Source organism: Fukomys damarensis, unplaced genomic scaffold (assembly GCF_012274545.1).
Source record: "Fukomys damarensis isolate Sample0158 unplaced genomic scaffold, DMR_v1.0_HiC HiC_scaffold_30, whole genome shotgun sequence".
NCBI classification, from domain to species: Eukaryota; Metazoa; Chordata; class Mammalia; order Rodentia; family Bathyergidae; genus Fukomys; species Fukomys damarensis.
In genome coordinates, this window is record NW_022900942.1 from 11,234,365 (window position 1) to 11,251,701 (window position 17,337).

At 33.8% G+C, this 17,337-nt stretch overlaps 1 protein-coding gene across 1 annotated transcript in view; it reads right to left on the reverse strand.

Moving 5' to 3' along the window:
• The window catches only part of Znf407 (zinc finger protein 407), a 466,360-nt gene that overhangs the window by 416,278 nt on the left and 32,745 nt on the right, over positions 1 to 17,337 (reverse strand). The window contains exons 2-3 of the mRNA XM_010610665.3: positions 12,396 to 17,085; positions 7,019 to 7,133 (exon numbers count right to left, since the gene is read on the reverse strand). Coding sequence (XP_010608967.1) covers positions 7,019 to 7,133; positions 12,396 to 17,028 — 4,748 coding nt within the window. The 5' untranslated portion in view covers positions 17,029 to 17,085. The remainder of the gene's footprint in view (positions 1 to 7,018; positions 7,134 to 12,395; positions 17,086 to 17,337) is intronic.

A 17,337-nucleotide genomic window follows, 5' to 3' on the forward strand; every position in this document is an offset into this window, starting at 1 on the left:
TCACTCCTTTACAACTGTCCCTGAACTATCCACCTGTCTTTACAATTAACTTTGCACAATGCTGACTGACTTCCTTGCAGTTCCTAAGCATACCAGATTCCATTGTGGTACCTACCACTACCCCTGCCTGGAATGAGCCACTCTTGCTTATTTGCTTGGCTCCCACTCACCTTCATATCAAATGCTATTTGCCCCAGAACCATTTTCTGAATCAACCAGAGAGACCTGGGCATTTTGTGATCTGAGTTTTCTCTAAAGCAGGTTTTCTTTTGATCTTTTTATCATAGTAATGTAGCCTTGGCACATACTGATGTTCAATAGATGTTTATGTAACATATAGCTCCCTCCATAGTCACATACACTTCAAAAATTTTTTGTAGTTTTACTAATAACAGACCATGCTATTTCATTCCTCTCAACTTTCATGTTTATTTCCTCTGTTAAAAATGTCCAAATTTGCCTTGTAAATACTCCTTCACCTTTAAGACCCAAATCCAGCAGAGCCTTGGTCACCAGACTTTCCTATCCTCTTCGCAGGATTCCCTCTCAACCTGCCTTTTATCCTACAGTGGCTCCTATGCCATAAATTGCTCTCCTCTAGTTTCTCAGCTCCAGAAAGCCCATCACTACAGGGTGCACGTACCACCCTGTTACTGTCCCTGCACAAATGAGACTCAAAAACGTCTGCTCAATAAGGAACAAATGAGGAAATTATAAATGAATGGTTACAGTTCTCTTTTATCTACCTTATCTATACCTCCTCTTGTACCTCATATATTTCCTATGCCATCCAGTACTTGGTCAAATCAAATAGCAAAAGCCTTCCAAAAGTAAAAGACCTTAAGAAACACATGAAAAGAAAGGAAGGCAGAAAACAAGTTAATGGGGGGGGCGTAAAAAAATGACAGGACAAATGAAGGAAGCTAGAAAGTGGCTATGCTCCTCAATCCCAAGATCTCACAATAGATTTTTAAAATCACTACAAAGCAATGGCTTTAAGTTACTGGGACATGACTGCTTCACTGGGAAAGACAGAGGCCAATGTTTTCAACTATAACACCAAGAAATGATAATGTTTATTTCATTTATATTTTGTTACAGGCTGATTATACATGTTGGTCTCAGAGTAAACCTAGGACACCTCCGGCAATTTTTCATGGCAAAATTTTAATAAAGTATCTCCACAAAGAAGGAAAACAGGATAGAGCAGTGCCAAAAATCACCCTTTTCAGAATGATGACAAGCTCCCATTTTTATTCCACTGTCCTAATCTTAGCCCCACTGTCTCCTAGACTGACAAGACAGTTCACTGGAAAATACATTAGAATCATATCTAACAATTAAAATTTGTTATTTGACATTATCTCTCATATTTTAAAATGATAAATCAATTTGGACATTAAAATGTTTTTAAATGTTCATGATTTAAATGATATTTCAAGTACTTTAACATCAGAATACATGATTAATGTTGATTTTGTATTCTTAAGTGTCAGGAAGAGAGAAATTCCACGGCATTTTAAAACTTCATAATAGAGACAAAATATATCGTTAAATTAAATGCAGTAAAATAGTATTTGGATAAAATGAATATGTAATGTATCTTTTATAATAAAAGTATTTTAATGTTAATTTAAATGTTGCTTACAAATCTTAGAAATGCTGCACTTTATACTGTTACAGGCATAATTCATACCACAGCATAAAATAAACTTTTTCTATCTATATAGCTTTTCCCAAAACAACTAGCTGAACCAAATACTTATTTTATTTAGATACATCTGTAGCTATGATGGTTGTAATTAATTGTTCAGCTAAAAATGCAATTCCATGGTGCTTTTAATGATTTAGGTATACACAGCTTTAGTTCTTAGAGCAGACTAAAAATAGTGATTTTAATTTATTCCTGCTGCCTACAATTACCCACAACCATGTATTTTTAAATATTTCCAGCCTATAAAAATTACTAATTTTTGCCACTTGTGTTTATCTGCATTTAGACTTTGATTTGGATAAATTAAGCTCTCAAGTGTTCCTTGCTTTATGAAACTCTGCATGTTGTACACTTCAACACAAATAAATGACTTGTACCATTAGAGGTTTAAATAATGTAATGTATTTCATGCTCAGCCTGAAGCTGGATTCCAATGAAGTTGCTAATGCACGTAATGATTAAGTGTAACTCAAATACTAACTGTGTTGTTGAAAACATGACAGGCAATAATTTGGTCTATTATATTCTGCCATTTAATTGCCTAGTACAGACATTCTCTGACACGTTATGAAGCAATGATTTACAATTATTCAAGCTGCAAAGGTCAGAAAGTGACATTATAATCATCTACATAGAGATCCCTTCTAATGCACAAAAACTAGGTAATGCCACACACACACGCACACAAAGAGTTTTACTGCATTAGTAACTTTCCATTTTAGGTATCTTAAACCAACTAGGAATAAACAGTTCTTAAACACATTAAAACACATTCTTAAAATATCTGGAATCTTGTTATGAACCCCAAAGTGGCAGATTTAGAAAATATCTTTATTATCTCCTGATTAGATAAATCCCATTTATACTTAACTATTTAACTCTATACACATGAGAGAAGACTAGACACACAGAAGGCCATGAGTAAACAATATGATCCCTAAATCATTTATATTAAAGTCTGTGCTTCTGAATAAGGGCATACAAAATTTAGGTATCATTTCCTAGGTTTATGAAAATAATAGGTCATTACCAGTTTCGTTTATAATTCTCTCAAAATAACTAGTACTGAAAAATAAAAATCTAGTTTGCTCAGTAGTATACCTGTTGTCCTACTGAAAAGATGATAAAATCTTTAAACTTTTAGACACATTTCTATCAAAAATGTCCAATTTGCAACCATTCATATGAGTGCAATAATTAACAACATATGAAGAAAAATAGAAAAATAGCAAAATCATTTAAAGAAATATAAGCAGGAAGAATGACACAGAGAAAGAGATAGGGGGGTTGAATAGCAGAATATGAAAATAAGATTTTGTGCAAGCAACTTTTTCAAAGAAAATAAATTTGAGCAATAAAATAAAAGTGGCTACTGGGAGGAAATAGATATGTTAAATTTATTGTATACTAGAGAAAAACAAAAAAAAGTACAAATTAAACTAAATCAATAGTAATAAAAAAGACAAAAAGCAGAAATATAAAGAAAAAAGGATGATTACAAGGAAAAAAAGCAGTAATCTGTCATTGCTAGTTGCATAATTTAAGTACATCAATAAAACAATATGTAGAATTTCAAGGTGGCCATCTCTGAGGATAACGAACAAGTGTGAACTAACCATTCTTGCAAAGCTATTAAAATCAAAAAATTAGATGTATGTTAATCAAGGCAGTCACTAAACCACAAAGCACTGAGTATAATATATACTATTACATATACACAGAGAGAATTAAAATACATTTAAAAGAATTAACAAAACATGACATCTAAAATGACTTTCAGATTACTAAAATGTTCAAGTTCTTGACTACTAAAAAAAAAAAGGTAAGGCTCACAAATGTAATAAAAATACATCTGACTTATTTCTAAACATAAAATTATTTGCTTCCTCACAGAAATGGTTTCCATTATTTTTCTTACCACTACTCCGTATTTCAGACCCATAGATTTATGAAATTCTTACACTTAATGCAAAAAAAAAAACTTAAAGTACTCTACATAAAAATCCATTTATCCTAAAAGCAAAAGTAAAATGACCCTTACATGCAGTTATCTATGACATGTACTTAAAACATGAAGCACAAAGCAGTAAACTTTTGAAATTTTTACCATGACCTGAACAAATAAACATTGCTGAGGTAAACACTGAATCCTGAATTCCAAATTCTATTTATACAACAGGAACTACACTTTTATCACATTTGGTTTCTAATGCCAAATTAACTTAAATCCATGATACATCGTGACTGAGATGGAAGGAAGAAGATCAGCTTAAAATTGATAGGTTCAAAAAAAAAAAAATGTAGCTCCAGACAACTTATATAAAAGTTAAAAGGCAGCTTTTGTTAAGGGAGCCATTACTATAAAACCTTAAAACTGGAGTCTTCATGAAAAACACAAGACATTAGTCAATGAGCATGAATAATCCCCTTATACAGTACAAGATATGAAAGAGGTCAATTGCAAATAATCTGAAACACTATTACTGAGCTGTTTCAATAATCATATGATTTATTGTTTCCATCCATTTCACTACAACAAAATTATTTTCTTCAAGAAAACTAAAAGGTTATTGAGAAAAAGAGAAAATACTAGTTTAAATAATAATTTCACTGTAAAAATGTGTCCTACTCTAATATTTTAAATAGTATTCAGTCAGGACTATTTGAGAAGTAACTTCTTACAAGTCAAATAAGAAAGAAATTATCAATAAAATTTTAAAAGACTGAGGATAAGATATTAACTACTGGAGAAAAGATAACATAGTACAGGACCTTCTGTTTGCAACAAAATTATAGAGTTAATGTCCCTGAAAGATCACTTCACCTTTTAAAGTATGATTTTGTAAAATGTAAAATTTATAGCAATTAAAGCTAATGAAGAAATCCAGCATGAGCTGCTTATATTCAGGAACTAATGGGTCCACTGAGCATTTCTAAGATTATTTAGCCATCAATGATAATGAATTGACATTGTCAGCAATGTTAATGTACCAATGCTCTCTCATACCACTAGTCTGATAGCCTATCTTTACTTTTGTTTTGTGTTTCAGTTTAATTTTTGTTACACACTGCCCTATCCCTATGAAATACATGAATTATAAAACCTATAATAATTTTTTGTTCTTCTGTCTCAACTACACAGATCAATAAGGATTCTTCAGTTTACTGAAATTGTTCAGAATGTTTAGCTTCCCTGTGAAAGTATTTACGCTGTTAAAATCACTGCCATGTAAGTTTCAAATTAAATTTCATTTAAAGATAGTTACCATTTAATAGTCACATGAAGTTCAACAGCTACCATAATCTAAAAGATAATCTAGAGTGCTTATACTCTGTACACACACACACACACACACACACATGATGGACAGAGCTTAATTCTGTAGGCTGGGGAGAAGGTGAGCAGTGTTGAGAAGGACAGTGAGTCCAGGTTCTTTCCTGTTCTCCCCATTTGTCAGCTTGGTCTAGGGCCATGACAGTATTTAAGGCCTTATACCTAGTGTCTAAGAGAAGGTGGTTACATGACCTAGGATCTGAATAGCTCATGTTTTTTTTTTTCTATATGCTTAAACTTAAATGTAAAAAGACTTCTAAGGTGTCTGATATAGGCTGGTTCTGTTCTTTGAGACTGGTGAGGTAAGGGATACACACACACACACACACACACACATATATTTATAATTCTGTATCTTGATAATCAAGTACATAAACTACCAGTATAATACTTCATTTCTACATAGTGAGCAATTAGCTAAGCAAAGGGTGTATTTTCAAATTATATAATGAAAGCCAATCAATTAATGAATTGTTTCTAATAAAATAGGTGAGAAATATTGTTCCCTGAAAAAGATTCTTTTTCTCTTTGCACGATCTTAGTAACCCTAATTAAAACAAACAAACAAACAAAAAAAAAGAATTCGATTCTAAATAACAGAATATATAAAATCATTATTTATTTCTCAGAAATAAGAAACTGCTTACTGTCACCTAACAGCAAATTTTCACTGAAGTCAGGGCCAACCTCTTTCCTATAACTCATATGGTAAAAACAATAAATGAGATATCTTTTAAGTTTTCAAGTCCTATAGCAATGAAAATGAACCATTTGGCACTTGACCCCTGCAGTGAAAATCAGTAGTAACAAAACTCATTCTCCCACTGATCTTTAGGGGGCTTTAGGGCAATGGTTCATCTTCATTTACTTTAGCTGCAAGTCACTGAACCATCAATTGTGCCAATGAATAAATCACAGACTATGCTTAATAAAGCTGCTAGAAAGTTATCTGTAAAAATTATCTTAAGGGTCAAAAAATGTAACTGCATCCTGGGATTAAATACTGTCCAACAAAAAGCAGAACCTGTTTCTGATTAAAAAGGTTTTTAGATGGTAGAATCTTAAGAATTTTTCATTTAAAAAAAACAAAGAATAATATGAATATTGCATAATTTAAATGAACATGTAGTCAGTGAATTAGCCATAAGAACTCCAGATCTTTTAGGTTTCACAAAAAGTGTCTTTTATACAACAGACATATTAATTTATCTAACATAATAATATTAAAATATTTTTAATCAGAAGTAGGGTTAAAATCTACCTTTTAATGTCCTGTGATACACCATATATGTCACAGCATTCTAAAACTTTTTAAACATTTCTGCTAAATTAATGTTTCACACTGAGGCATCTCAAGTGCTTTTATTAAATGTAACACATTTGAATGACAAACACTGTGAATGATTTTGAAGGAAAAGCACCATTAACCAAAAAAAACTCGTTTTTAAATAAAGTTACATAAAAATACGTTATACACTACTCTTTTACAGTCATCCTCAAATAATCAGTAATCAGCCATCTGAAATTAAATTAAATTTTTTCTTGTTTTCCTTCTAAAACATGTTCATGGATCAAAAGAATCATTAATGGGATTAAAATTGAAGTAATATAGCAAAAGAAAAAAATGCATATACACTCCTAAAGCTATATTACGTTATTTTTTACGTCTTTAAGTGGAATTTATAGTTCTCTCTGGCAATGTGAATGAACATCCTATAATTTAGTCAATTTACAGATTACAGGTTCAAATTGACCTTGTAGCCCATAAAATTGCTCATCTTCAGTACAGGATTAGAAGTGGGAGAAGAATGTCATAACTGTACTTAAGGAATTTACCCTAACAATGGAAAGGAAGATACGCATGCATAATTTTAGCCACTTTTACTCATATCAGTTTTGAATTCTGAAACAATGGATATCTTGCACTGGCTTCCTGGTTCATACAGTAGAGATGACTTCAATTTACTCACCCACAGACGTGACATTTGTATTCCCTCATTCCAAGGTGCCTTTTCACGTGGTTTCTGGCATCTCCAAGCTGAGCTGTTGCAAAATGGCATATCTTGCATTTGAATGGTTTTGATCCTGAGTAAATTTAACATAGAATATGATTTGGAGTTGAATAATACCTTACTGATAGTTTTAAAAAGAGGGCTAAATCTTAAATCATACCTTTAATCTAATTAGGAATTTCTGTCCCCAAAATGGAATATTTGCATTCAATTATGACCTAAATATTACAACTGATTCTATAATTATTCTACCAAGAAAGCTTTAATGTTTAGTGAGTCTTAACTTTCATTAACATTTTTAAAATTTAAAGTCAAAAGTGATACAGTTGAGCAGCACTAAGTAGTTGAGACAAGATGAATAATTTTAAATAAAATTCTTACAAGTCACAAAAATATTCCTTAAAAGCATTCAATATTTAAAATGGAACATTTTAAAAGCATAAAGCATAAATGCATATACAACAGTAAGTGTCTTTAAAAGTATTATCACTAAGTACATTTCTCAGTGGCTGCTTTCTTCATATTACCCCAGTTTTGAATGTATTCACAGTAATGCTGGCATTTCAGATTTTTTTCTGCCATTTATCTCAAATGATTCACTTCAAGACTATTTTAATAACATTCAGTATATGACTACACAGTGAATAAATTATTGTGGTTTATAGTCATTTTGTGGTAAAAAAAATTATGATTCAGCAAATCAGAAGTATTAACATTTTGATCATCAATTTTCTAAACAAATATTTCAAGACAAAAAGCATGATGGAATAAAATATTTTCATAATTTCATAAATAAGATCAAACTGCACTCCAAAATGATAAAACAATTTCAAAGTCAATAAAATTAGTAATAGATAAAATTATAATTGAAATATAAATACTTAATCAGTACCCACAATAATATAAAACAACTTGTTTAAAGTGGAAAAAAAAATATATGTACACACAGAGAACATTTTCCAATTTTCTAACCATTATATCTTCAAATACAGAAACCAAAATCATAAAGTCACAGCTTAAAATGAGTACAATATGTTTCCAGATTTTTCATATCATGTTTAGTACCTATTTGGTGAAATAACCTCTTCTAATACAGTTACACAGAATATGAAATATGTGAATTTTAATAAATATATAAAAAGAGTTCAAATAAAAAATTGTAATAAATTATATGTGAGCAATGAACCTTTGTGCAGTGCCCTTGAAAAAAAAAATCTTCCAAGAATACTTAGTTGAAACTGAAGCACTCAGTAAAAAATTTCAGCCTTAAATTTCAATTTAATTCCCAAAAGCTGACAAAAAAGAGAAGTATTTAATTTTAATCTTCCAACAGAAATAAAAAAGTCAACAGTACTGAGCACGGGCAGACAAGGTTGAATATTTCACAGTTCAATGACAATGAAGCCAGATCTCTTAATACTTCCAATTCTACAGTTAGAAATAGATGTAAAATATATTTAGCACCTGAATGGTTATATCTAGTCAGGTTTATATGCTTAAATGTCAAAAGCAGGTTGAGATTGCAGCTTACAGCAATCACATTCTATCAATCATATCAGAAGCTACAGTTTATTTAAATGATTCCCATAAAACTAAGCCTATCACTACTTTGAAACACTACATGGAGACACAGAATTCTATAATGTTTGAAAAAATAAGAATGAGAAGAACTAATTTATCTATACTTTAAATTAAAATGTTTTAAAGGTAATGCAGTAATTAGAAATTTCTTAAGAATATTAAACTAAAAACAAAAGATAAAGTTCCCTCAATATCAATATGACAACTTGGAGTAATGGATGTAAAATAATCTCTAGGTTTGAGTTTTGGCTTTGCTCACACAACACCTGCACTGTAACTAGTTCCCTTACAAATGGCAGAGGCTACATGATGCCAGATGTGGGATCTTGAGTGTTCACATTTGGCTGTGCATAGCTCCTTTGTGAGGAACTCAGCCCTGCAGGTCTCAGTTATGACTGCTAGAGTGGGTAAGCAACACATCAGTGAGTTATTCTGTTAGCTGCTTTACCCAGAGTCTCTGAGGCCTTGACTATCTTATATTCAGAGCAGGCTGTGTTAACATCTCCTTTCTGTACCATAAAAATTTATATACTAGCTGAGGTAATAGTTCTCTGTACGAGAAAAAAACCTATCCCTTTTAGTTTCCCAACTTATAATGTTTCCATTTTCAAAACTAGCCCACTCATAATGCTTATAAGGTAACATTTATAAAAGCATATATTTCTAAATTTGTCTTTCTCTCAGGTGTATTTGATCATTATAAACTTCCAATATTATCTTGAATAGTTCCATTCCTTGGAACGACATTATACTCAGGAGACTTTTTATTATTGCTTTAACTTTGTGAGGTTTTTCAAAGGTAAAACTAAAGAGGTTCTCTAGCTTTCTTACTACACTTTACCAAAAGAATTCCAAAGACTTGAAAGACCCATTCAGCACTCTGATCTACAAGACATTCCTCAGCTGCTTTCCTAATTGTCATGCATTAAAAGACGGGACACTAAAACTCACAAAAGGAAAAAAAAAAAACTTTGGTCTTAAAACAATGAAGTAAATAGTAACGAAGTAATACATATAACATATAATGCTTCTCAATGATATCTTTAATCCTATAACCCTCCCTAAACATGTTAATACTTCATTTGCTCATTCATGCATCTGCTCATTTATACATTCATTCAACAAATTACACTGAGAGTCAACTACATGTGGGGAGCACGTGGAGAGAAAGTAGTGAAGGGAGTACAGCCCTGTGATCAAAGCCTACAAATGCACTCTTCAGTGATATATTTGTTTTCCAAAGTGTCATGTACTGAGTTACAAACACTACCAGCTCTAGTTTCAGTGTTTTCAGTGAAGTCGCCGCCTGTCTTCCCATATGTGAACTTGTATTAATGGCACAAGTGACCAGAGCACTCTGAACATCAACAGAATGGCTGTAGACAGTGTTGCAGCATAACATGTTCTGTGTCGCGTAAAATAAGAGCTTTTCACAAAATAATGCAGCAGAGAAAATGAGAAGCTTTGTCAGTCCTACTACTTAAGATGAGAAAGAAGCATTCTTGCTGGCCATGCTGATTGCTTCTCATCAGCAAACATATGGGGAAACTTTAAAATGACTTCTTCCTATAATTCTTGATAACCAAAATTCATTTATTTCTTATAATATGCTTTTATTCTAAGGATAGGAAGAAAAGCTTATATAAAACATGCAATAAATCACAAAATACAAAAACAGGATTGCAAAAGTAAGACCTATTCCCGTTAACCATTAATAATAGTCCCTACAGTACTATTTCAAAAGTCATGTATCAGAAAAGCAATTCATTCTAAGATAACTCCAAGAGAAAAGAGGAGAAAAAAAAAATGGATTCAAATATGGAGACCAACTTCCGCAAAATTTGATGTGCAAAATCAAAATGATGGACTGGCACTATATACTCAGGAAGGGTATTCTCTGTGAGGATTCAAAGCACGATAAAAATGTAATAGCTGATAAGAGGAGCACAAGATGTAAAAAAAAAAAAAAGTATGCTAACTTTTACTAAATGTTACAATCAATGATGTAACTTATATAAGTAGGGTTACTTTGTCACATATTGATAGTTACCTCACTTTCACATCCACATTAACTTGATTTTAAATGCAATTAATACATATAGTCAAGGAAGACTAATGGACTACATTCTGCACTTAACCTGGTGGACATTTTCAAATGGCACAAGTGACCAGTGCAAACCTATTTTGCATTGTAAACGACTAAATAAATCTTAATGGATTAAGAATGATCAGCTATCAACACACAAGGGAAATTAAGTGCTGAAATGCCTACATTGATTATTTTAAATTATTAGCCTTACTCTGTTCTTGAATTTGTATGCTTTTAGTGAGCTTTAACACATTTACAAGACTTATTGACTATAATTACAAGAGAATTCAAGTAATGGACACATCAATTATAGGCAACATGTCTTGACCAGACAGTTGCATAAAGAATTCTAAAAAGAACTCCATTAGCATCTTCCTCTTAGTTTTATTCTGCTTTATCTGCCTTAAGAGATCATATTAAGAAAATACATATTTTCTGTGCATGTGAACAAGCCTAATTTCTAAAACCATATCATTTCAGAAAGTGAACTGCAACAAGATACTGATAGAAGTATTAATTATGCAAACAGAATAAGTATTTAAACATTCCAAAATAAGACATCACATATGAAGAGCTGAAATCACAAATACAATGTTTATTTTTACCTAGATTAATCCTACGTAGGTTGTTCTGCTATTTTCTTCAATGGAAAAACTTTTATCTATCTTTAATCACTCTATACTAGCAATAATGCTCCATACTTTTTTATCTTTTTTCTTGTAACCATACTCTAAGTTTCAAAAACTGTATGAATTTAAAGTATAGCTTTAATAATAAAGCATTATTTAAAAGTACAGTAAAATAAACCTTACAGTTTTAATGAAAATATGTTCATTGAAATGTGAATTTATTATTCAAATCCACTCATAAATTCAACCATGGAGACAGAACTTGTCTAAGCAGAGCACAATGATTTAGAAAAGCTGTCTATTTAAAATAAAGAATGTATGGCAGGTTTATAGAAACAGTGCCTTGAATTTTTACATAAATTTAGAACAGTAGCTTATGCATTTTCTACCAAATTTTTTTTAATTTCTCCCTAAAATTCAACAGTAACAAAGAACACTAAATGTGACATAGTATAGAAACTAAATCAAGTGATAACTCTATAAAAACCAAATCCTCAATACATATTAACTGAAAAATGCTGACTAATTTTGATCTTGGAAGGTAGACTCTTGTTGCCTAATTACACTGTTAAATATAAAGTACCTGACAATGAGTATTTTTAAATTCCTAAAATTGTAAAAGAAAAAATTCTTTATTAAAACACAAAAACTATTTAATACATCCTTTAAAAGCACAAAGTATTCCTGAAGATAAACTGGGGAAAACCAAGTAATCAGAACTTAAAACCAAAAAGCTGTGAAAGACAAGAGTTTAACACAGGCATCAGAGGAGGGATAAGGCATTTTGTGACAAAATTCAAAGACACTTGTCAATTAACTTGCCTTTGGAATCACTAAGGCCTAATTACCCCTAGAAATGTTAAGAGTCAGCAATTAGTTATTACAGATGCCCAGGGCACCATACAGCAGTGAAATGTGAATTAGATAGATGCCCGACAGTCGCAGGTGGGGTTCCATATCTGTAGGGAACGAATGTCCAAACTTTATTATTACTTGCACTTTATAGGTAAACAGGCTTCCTATAAAGTTTACATACCTGTATGTGTGCGAATGTGAGCCAGAAATGCCATCGAATTGCTACTTCGACACATCTTCCCACAGTACTTGCAAACATTTCCCTGGTTTTCCTCTCTCTCACGGTTGATTTGCTCAGTGTCTTCCACTATATACTTATTCACCTCCCGCAACAATTCCTCATGCTGTCCTTTAATGTGTAAAAATAAATTCTGTTCAGAATCAAAAGGCTCTGTACACTTGACACATTTAAATGTGGCCCCTCCTTCTGGAAGCTCTTCTACACTGGCCTGTTCATTTCTCATATGACCAGCACTAGCCAAATGCTGGTGAAGGTTGCTTTCTGTATAGAATGATTTCCCACAGAGTAAACAATGAAAGTGCTTCTCTTTTGTAGGATGTTTCATGGCTATGTGGACATTCAGTCCACTCAGTCCATCTGCTAAGAAACCACAATCATCACAACGTATTCGTGTGGACTCGCTAAAGGAACTTCCTTCAGCTTTCTTCTTTTTCAAGCCTTGAGCAGAGTCTTTTAAGGGCACCTCACTAATTCTCACCCCCATTGCCAGCAGACCCTCTTCTGGTTGGTCTATCACTTCACCATCTTCAGCATTCTTTATTCTAATGATAGAAGAATCAAACCGGCCAAAACTATACATGGCTTGCCCTTTATCATCAATACTGATTATAGTTTCGTAAACATCATTACGGTCAACTGCGCTATTGGAAGGTGGGCCAGCTTCTTCCAAAATAATTTCAGTTTCATGTTGTGAATTCATCAAAATTTCCTTATTCTCCAGCACAGGATTTGCTTGCACATCTTTCAGATCTTCTGAAATGTGTGTACATCTGACTTTGTTCTGATTACTGCCATCTAGGTTTAGCTGCTCCTTTGGTGTTCTCATCACCATACAGGTACTACCTTCAGCTGACTGGCCCCCACTGAGGACTCTAGGACATAGGTGTTTGTCAAGAACTTTACCTCTGATACTTTCTGCACTTCCTCCATTGCTTTCACTATGTGTACTTGAAGCAGTTAAGTCATTCAACATATCATGGTTTTTCTTTCCTGTCTCACAATTCATATCTGAGCATCCTGAATTTTCATTTTGAAATCCACTTGAGGAGCCAAAACTAGAGGTAATATCAAGGGATAATGTCTCAGGCTTAATACCTTTCTCCTTGTTAAGGGGCTGTTGGAAAGTCTCGCAAAAGGAATGGTCTTCATTGAGATTGGATTCTTTCCCAGTTTCAATTTCTACAGAGTCAGGGGGACAGAGAACTTTAGACGTATCTAAATTAGTATTCTCATCTAAAATAGAACTGGCAGCATTTCTAGATTTCAGATTATGAGATGTTTGGTCTGAAATTATCTGAAATTCTTCAGTGTTCTGTGACTGCGCCTCTTCAGTTATGATGTTTCTGGACACTTCTGAAGAACCTGCTTCTACATTAGAATGGTTCCGATAAGACTGCCTTTTCATTTTGTGCTTCTCTGTTGCTGCGTGCCTTGTCATCTCTCGACGAGTCACTGCATAGTAATCACAGGCCATGCAATAAAACTCAAATTCTTTTGTATGCTTCCGTTTCACATGCAGCTCTAGAGAAGCAGAAGAGTGGGCATTAAACTCACAGTGCAGACATTTATTATCACTTGTACCTGTAACATCTCTCTGGGAACATGCATCATTCTGTTGAAGAAGGTCCTCTGGCTCTAGAGATATTTGTTGCTTTTTATTAGTAAGATGACTAGTAACTTCTCCATCTACAGAATGAAATACATTTTGAACTTCACCTTCAATTGGATTTCCATGATCATTTACTGGCTTTTCTAAAACAGAGGTCTCTAACTCCACTGACTTGTTAGCACATTCATCTGAAGTATTCAATGCTGATTGAGTATTCTTTTTACAGGCTTCAAGATTTCCCCCCTCAGGACCAACAATGATATCTGAACTTTGTTTCCCATTTGCTTCTACTTCCACTCGCCCTTTATGTTTCTTGGTAGCACAATGACGCTCCATATCTCCCTTAGTTACAGTATAATATTTACATACTTTGCATAAATAGCTATACTGGTGACTGTGTTTACGTCTAATATGAACAGTCAAATTTGTAATACTGGAGGCCAAAAGACCACAATGTGGACAGGTCCTTGAGATATTGCCTTTGGGTCTCCCTCTCTTTGGAGTAGTGATTGACACTAATTCAGTATCTTTACTAATGACTCCAGACTGTGACAGTTCCTTAGGAGCTGGTATGCTCTTCTCAAGATAGGTATGTTCTTCTAATTGCACATCTATGTGGCCTTCACTCCTTCCATTACCAGAAATGTTAAGCTCTTCTTTTTTATCATTTGCACCAATACATACCCTTTCAATACATTCTTCAAAGCTTAAGCCAATATTATTTTTCTTGGCATTCTCAAGATGCTTGCTTCTTTTAATGTGTTTTTCCATTCCTTCTTTACTCAATGAATAAAGATTGCATGCTTTACAAAGAAAATGATAGTCCTGACCATGCCGAAGCTTTATGTGTCTTGTGAGAACAGTGGAAGATCTTGTTTTATAAAAACACTTCTTACATTGAAACTGAGGCTTACTTGAGTGCCTTACCTCATTTCCATAGCTTACCCTGGACTTAGTAGGTTCTTCCTGAGCTGCTTGCCCTGATTCGTTCATAGAATGTTTTGTGTTTTCTAATTCCAAAGTACTTAAAGGTAAGGTCTGTAAAACTAAATCATTATTCAATGATGGAGAAGTCTTTGGTTGAACCAGTAAATTAACATGTTTCTCAGTTGCATTGTGCTCTTCCATGTCTTTCTCAGACAAAAACAGATTACAAGAGTTGCAAAAAAAACCCATCCCATGCTTTTCCTTCATGTGGTCTCTAAGATTTATCTCATTCAGAGAAATAAAGGAACAACACTGACAACTTATGACAGAATTACTTTGTTGATGCTGGTTATTGTGCAAATGTTCCTCTAAGTCCCTCCCTGAAGTACCAGAAAAGTCACAAGTCTGGCAATAAAATTTCACCTCTTTTGAATGGAACCTTCTCGTATGGATTTCCAAATCTGTCCTATTTGTAGCTATCTGACCACACTCTGTACATGTATACACTATCTGATGGTCAGGAGCTGGCTTTATTGTTGAGGAGTCCAGCTGCGTAGAATTTGGAAGATGGCAGCTTATCTTGTCCTGAATCATTTTTGGGGTGTCTGAGGTAGTCACACACAGACTCTGGACATCACTGTTCACTTCTTGGTGTTTTGGCATTGGCTCTGCATCACTTGTTTTCAACTGCGTTCTAAAATGTTTCATATACATCCTCTGAGTTTCATTTGTGCCTCTTTTATTAATTCCAGAAAGATTGAACCTTTTCTTCGCCTGGCCCTTCAAGATAAAAGTGCCACTTCTTCGCCGAAAGCTATTACCCAACACTAGAATGTTTCTCTCAGGCCTTGACCTCGAAGTGATACTGAGACTATGTACTGTCTGGAGGACATTTTTGGTAGATTCTGAATTATCTAAAAAGTTCTCTGAGGTTACGTCTCCTAGATTTTTACTCTGGTCTTCAAGATTTCCAGCTGTACCAAGAGAGGCAACATTTTGTTCAACAATCTCTTTTTCTGATGAAGTATTATTAGATGGCACCATTTCAACAAGAAGCTCACTGCAGCTACTGCTGTTCTGAGAAATGCTTCTTCCACAATCTTTAAATTTGCTTCCAATGTTTTGTAATCCTTTTGAATTCCCATTCTTTGTTCTTGGTTTTGCTCGAATATTCCTTTTAGGAAAAGGCTGTTTTGTTAAGATCTGTACATATCCTCCACGAGCAGCAAGATTCTGTCGCCGGAGATGTGTTTTACCAAGATAGTGTGCATTCAACAGGTTTTCTTCCACACACTGGAAGCCACAAAGATCACAAGAAAAGACTTTCTGTGGCCCATGTGTGTGTTTGCTATGGATATGGAGGGCTGTGCTGCTCTCTGTTTTGTGGCTACAGCGACAGCAGGCATGTTTTTCAGCCTGCTGCCCAAGACATTCAGCATGTTTTTCCAAATCAGAATGAGAAGAAAACAAATAGCCACATATGCTACATTTGAAAGCTTTATCTATATTTCCAGTGGTGCAACTAGCACTCATTTCTTTCAGGGGGAAAGATTCTCTTTCTGTGCCCATTTCCTGAGCAGACTTGCTTTCAGTGTTTGTTTTCAGAGAAACAGCATCAATAGTTTTAAAGTCACAAGAGAATGAAAAGGCATTTGGAAGATCTGTGTCTCTGTTTGAACAGTCCTTCAGGAAGGTCTCCTTTCCTGCCTCATCTAACAAGACACCTGCTTCTGAAGCTGAGCTTATTGAAGTGTTGAATCCACAGGTGCTCTCCTCTCCAGATTTAAGAGGCTCTGCCTTCTCTACTCTCATTCGTTTGGAAGCACGCTTATTTCTGTCTTCCTCCACAGCAATGCTGCCCAAGCTGGATGACTCTGAAAAGCCTCGTTTGCTTGTGAAATTCTCAGATAAATGTGCTATTCCATCCAATACAGGCCCACAATTGTCATTACTGGATGAAATACTTCTGAAGTCTTTTGCTTCCTTGTTTACATTTTCATCCTCATCATTGTCAGGTTTATTATCAGAATCCATCATTAATAAAGTGCTGATGATGTTTCTTGTATCAAAGGAGACTTAAGGGGCCCTCAAAACCTGTGAAGTAAAAAAACATGATATTTAGCCATTGACAGAGAAAATGCACACAAGTCAGTTTGAAACTGGATAAAAATAAATACCATGAAATTGGCCTCATGTAATTTCCTTTATATACTTAGAATATGATAACATGTAAAAAGTTCTTTATGAAAAGCATGCAGTCTGATTTGAAGAACATCACACCACCACTGACTCAAAGCAATGCTATCTACGGTACCTCTGAGAGAAAAAAGGGATACTTTCAGACAA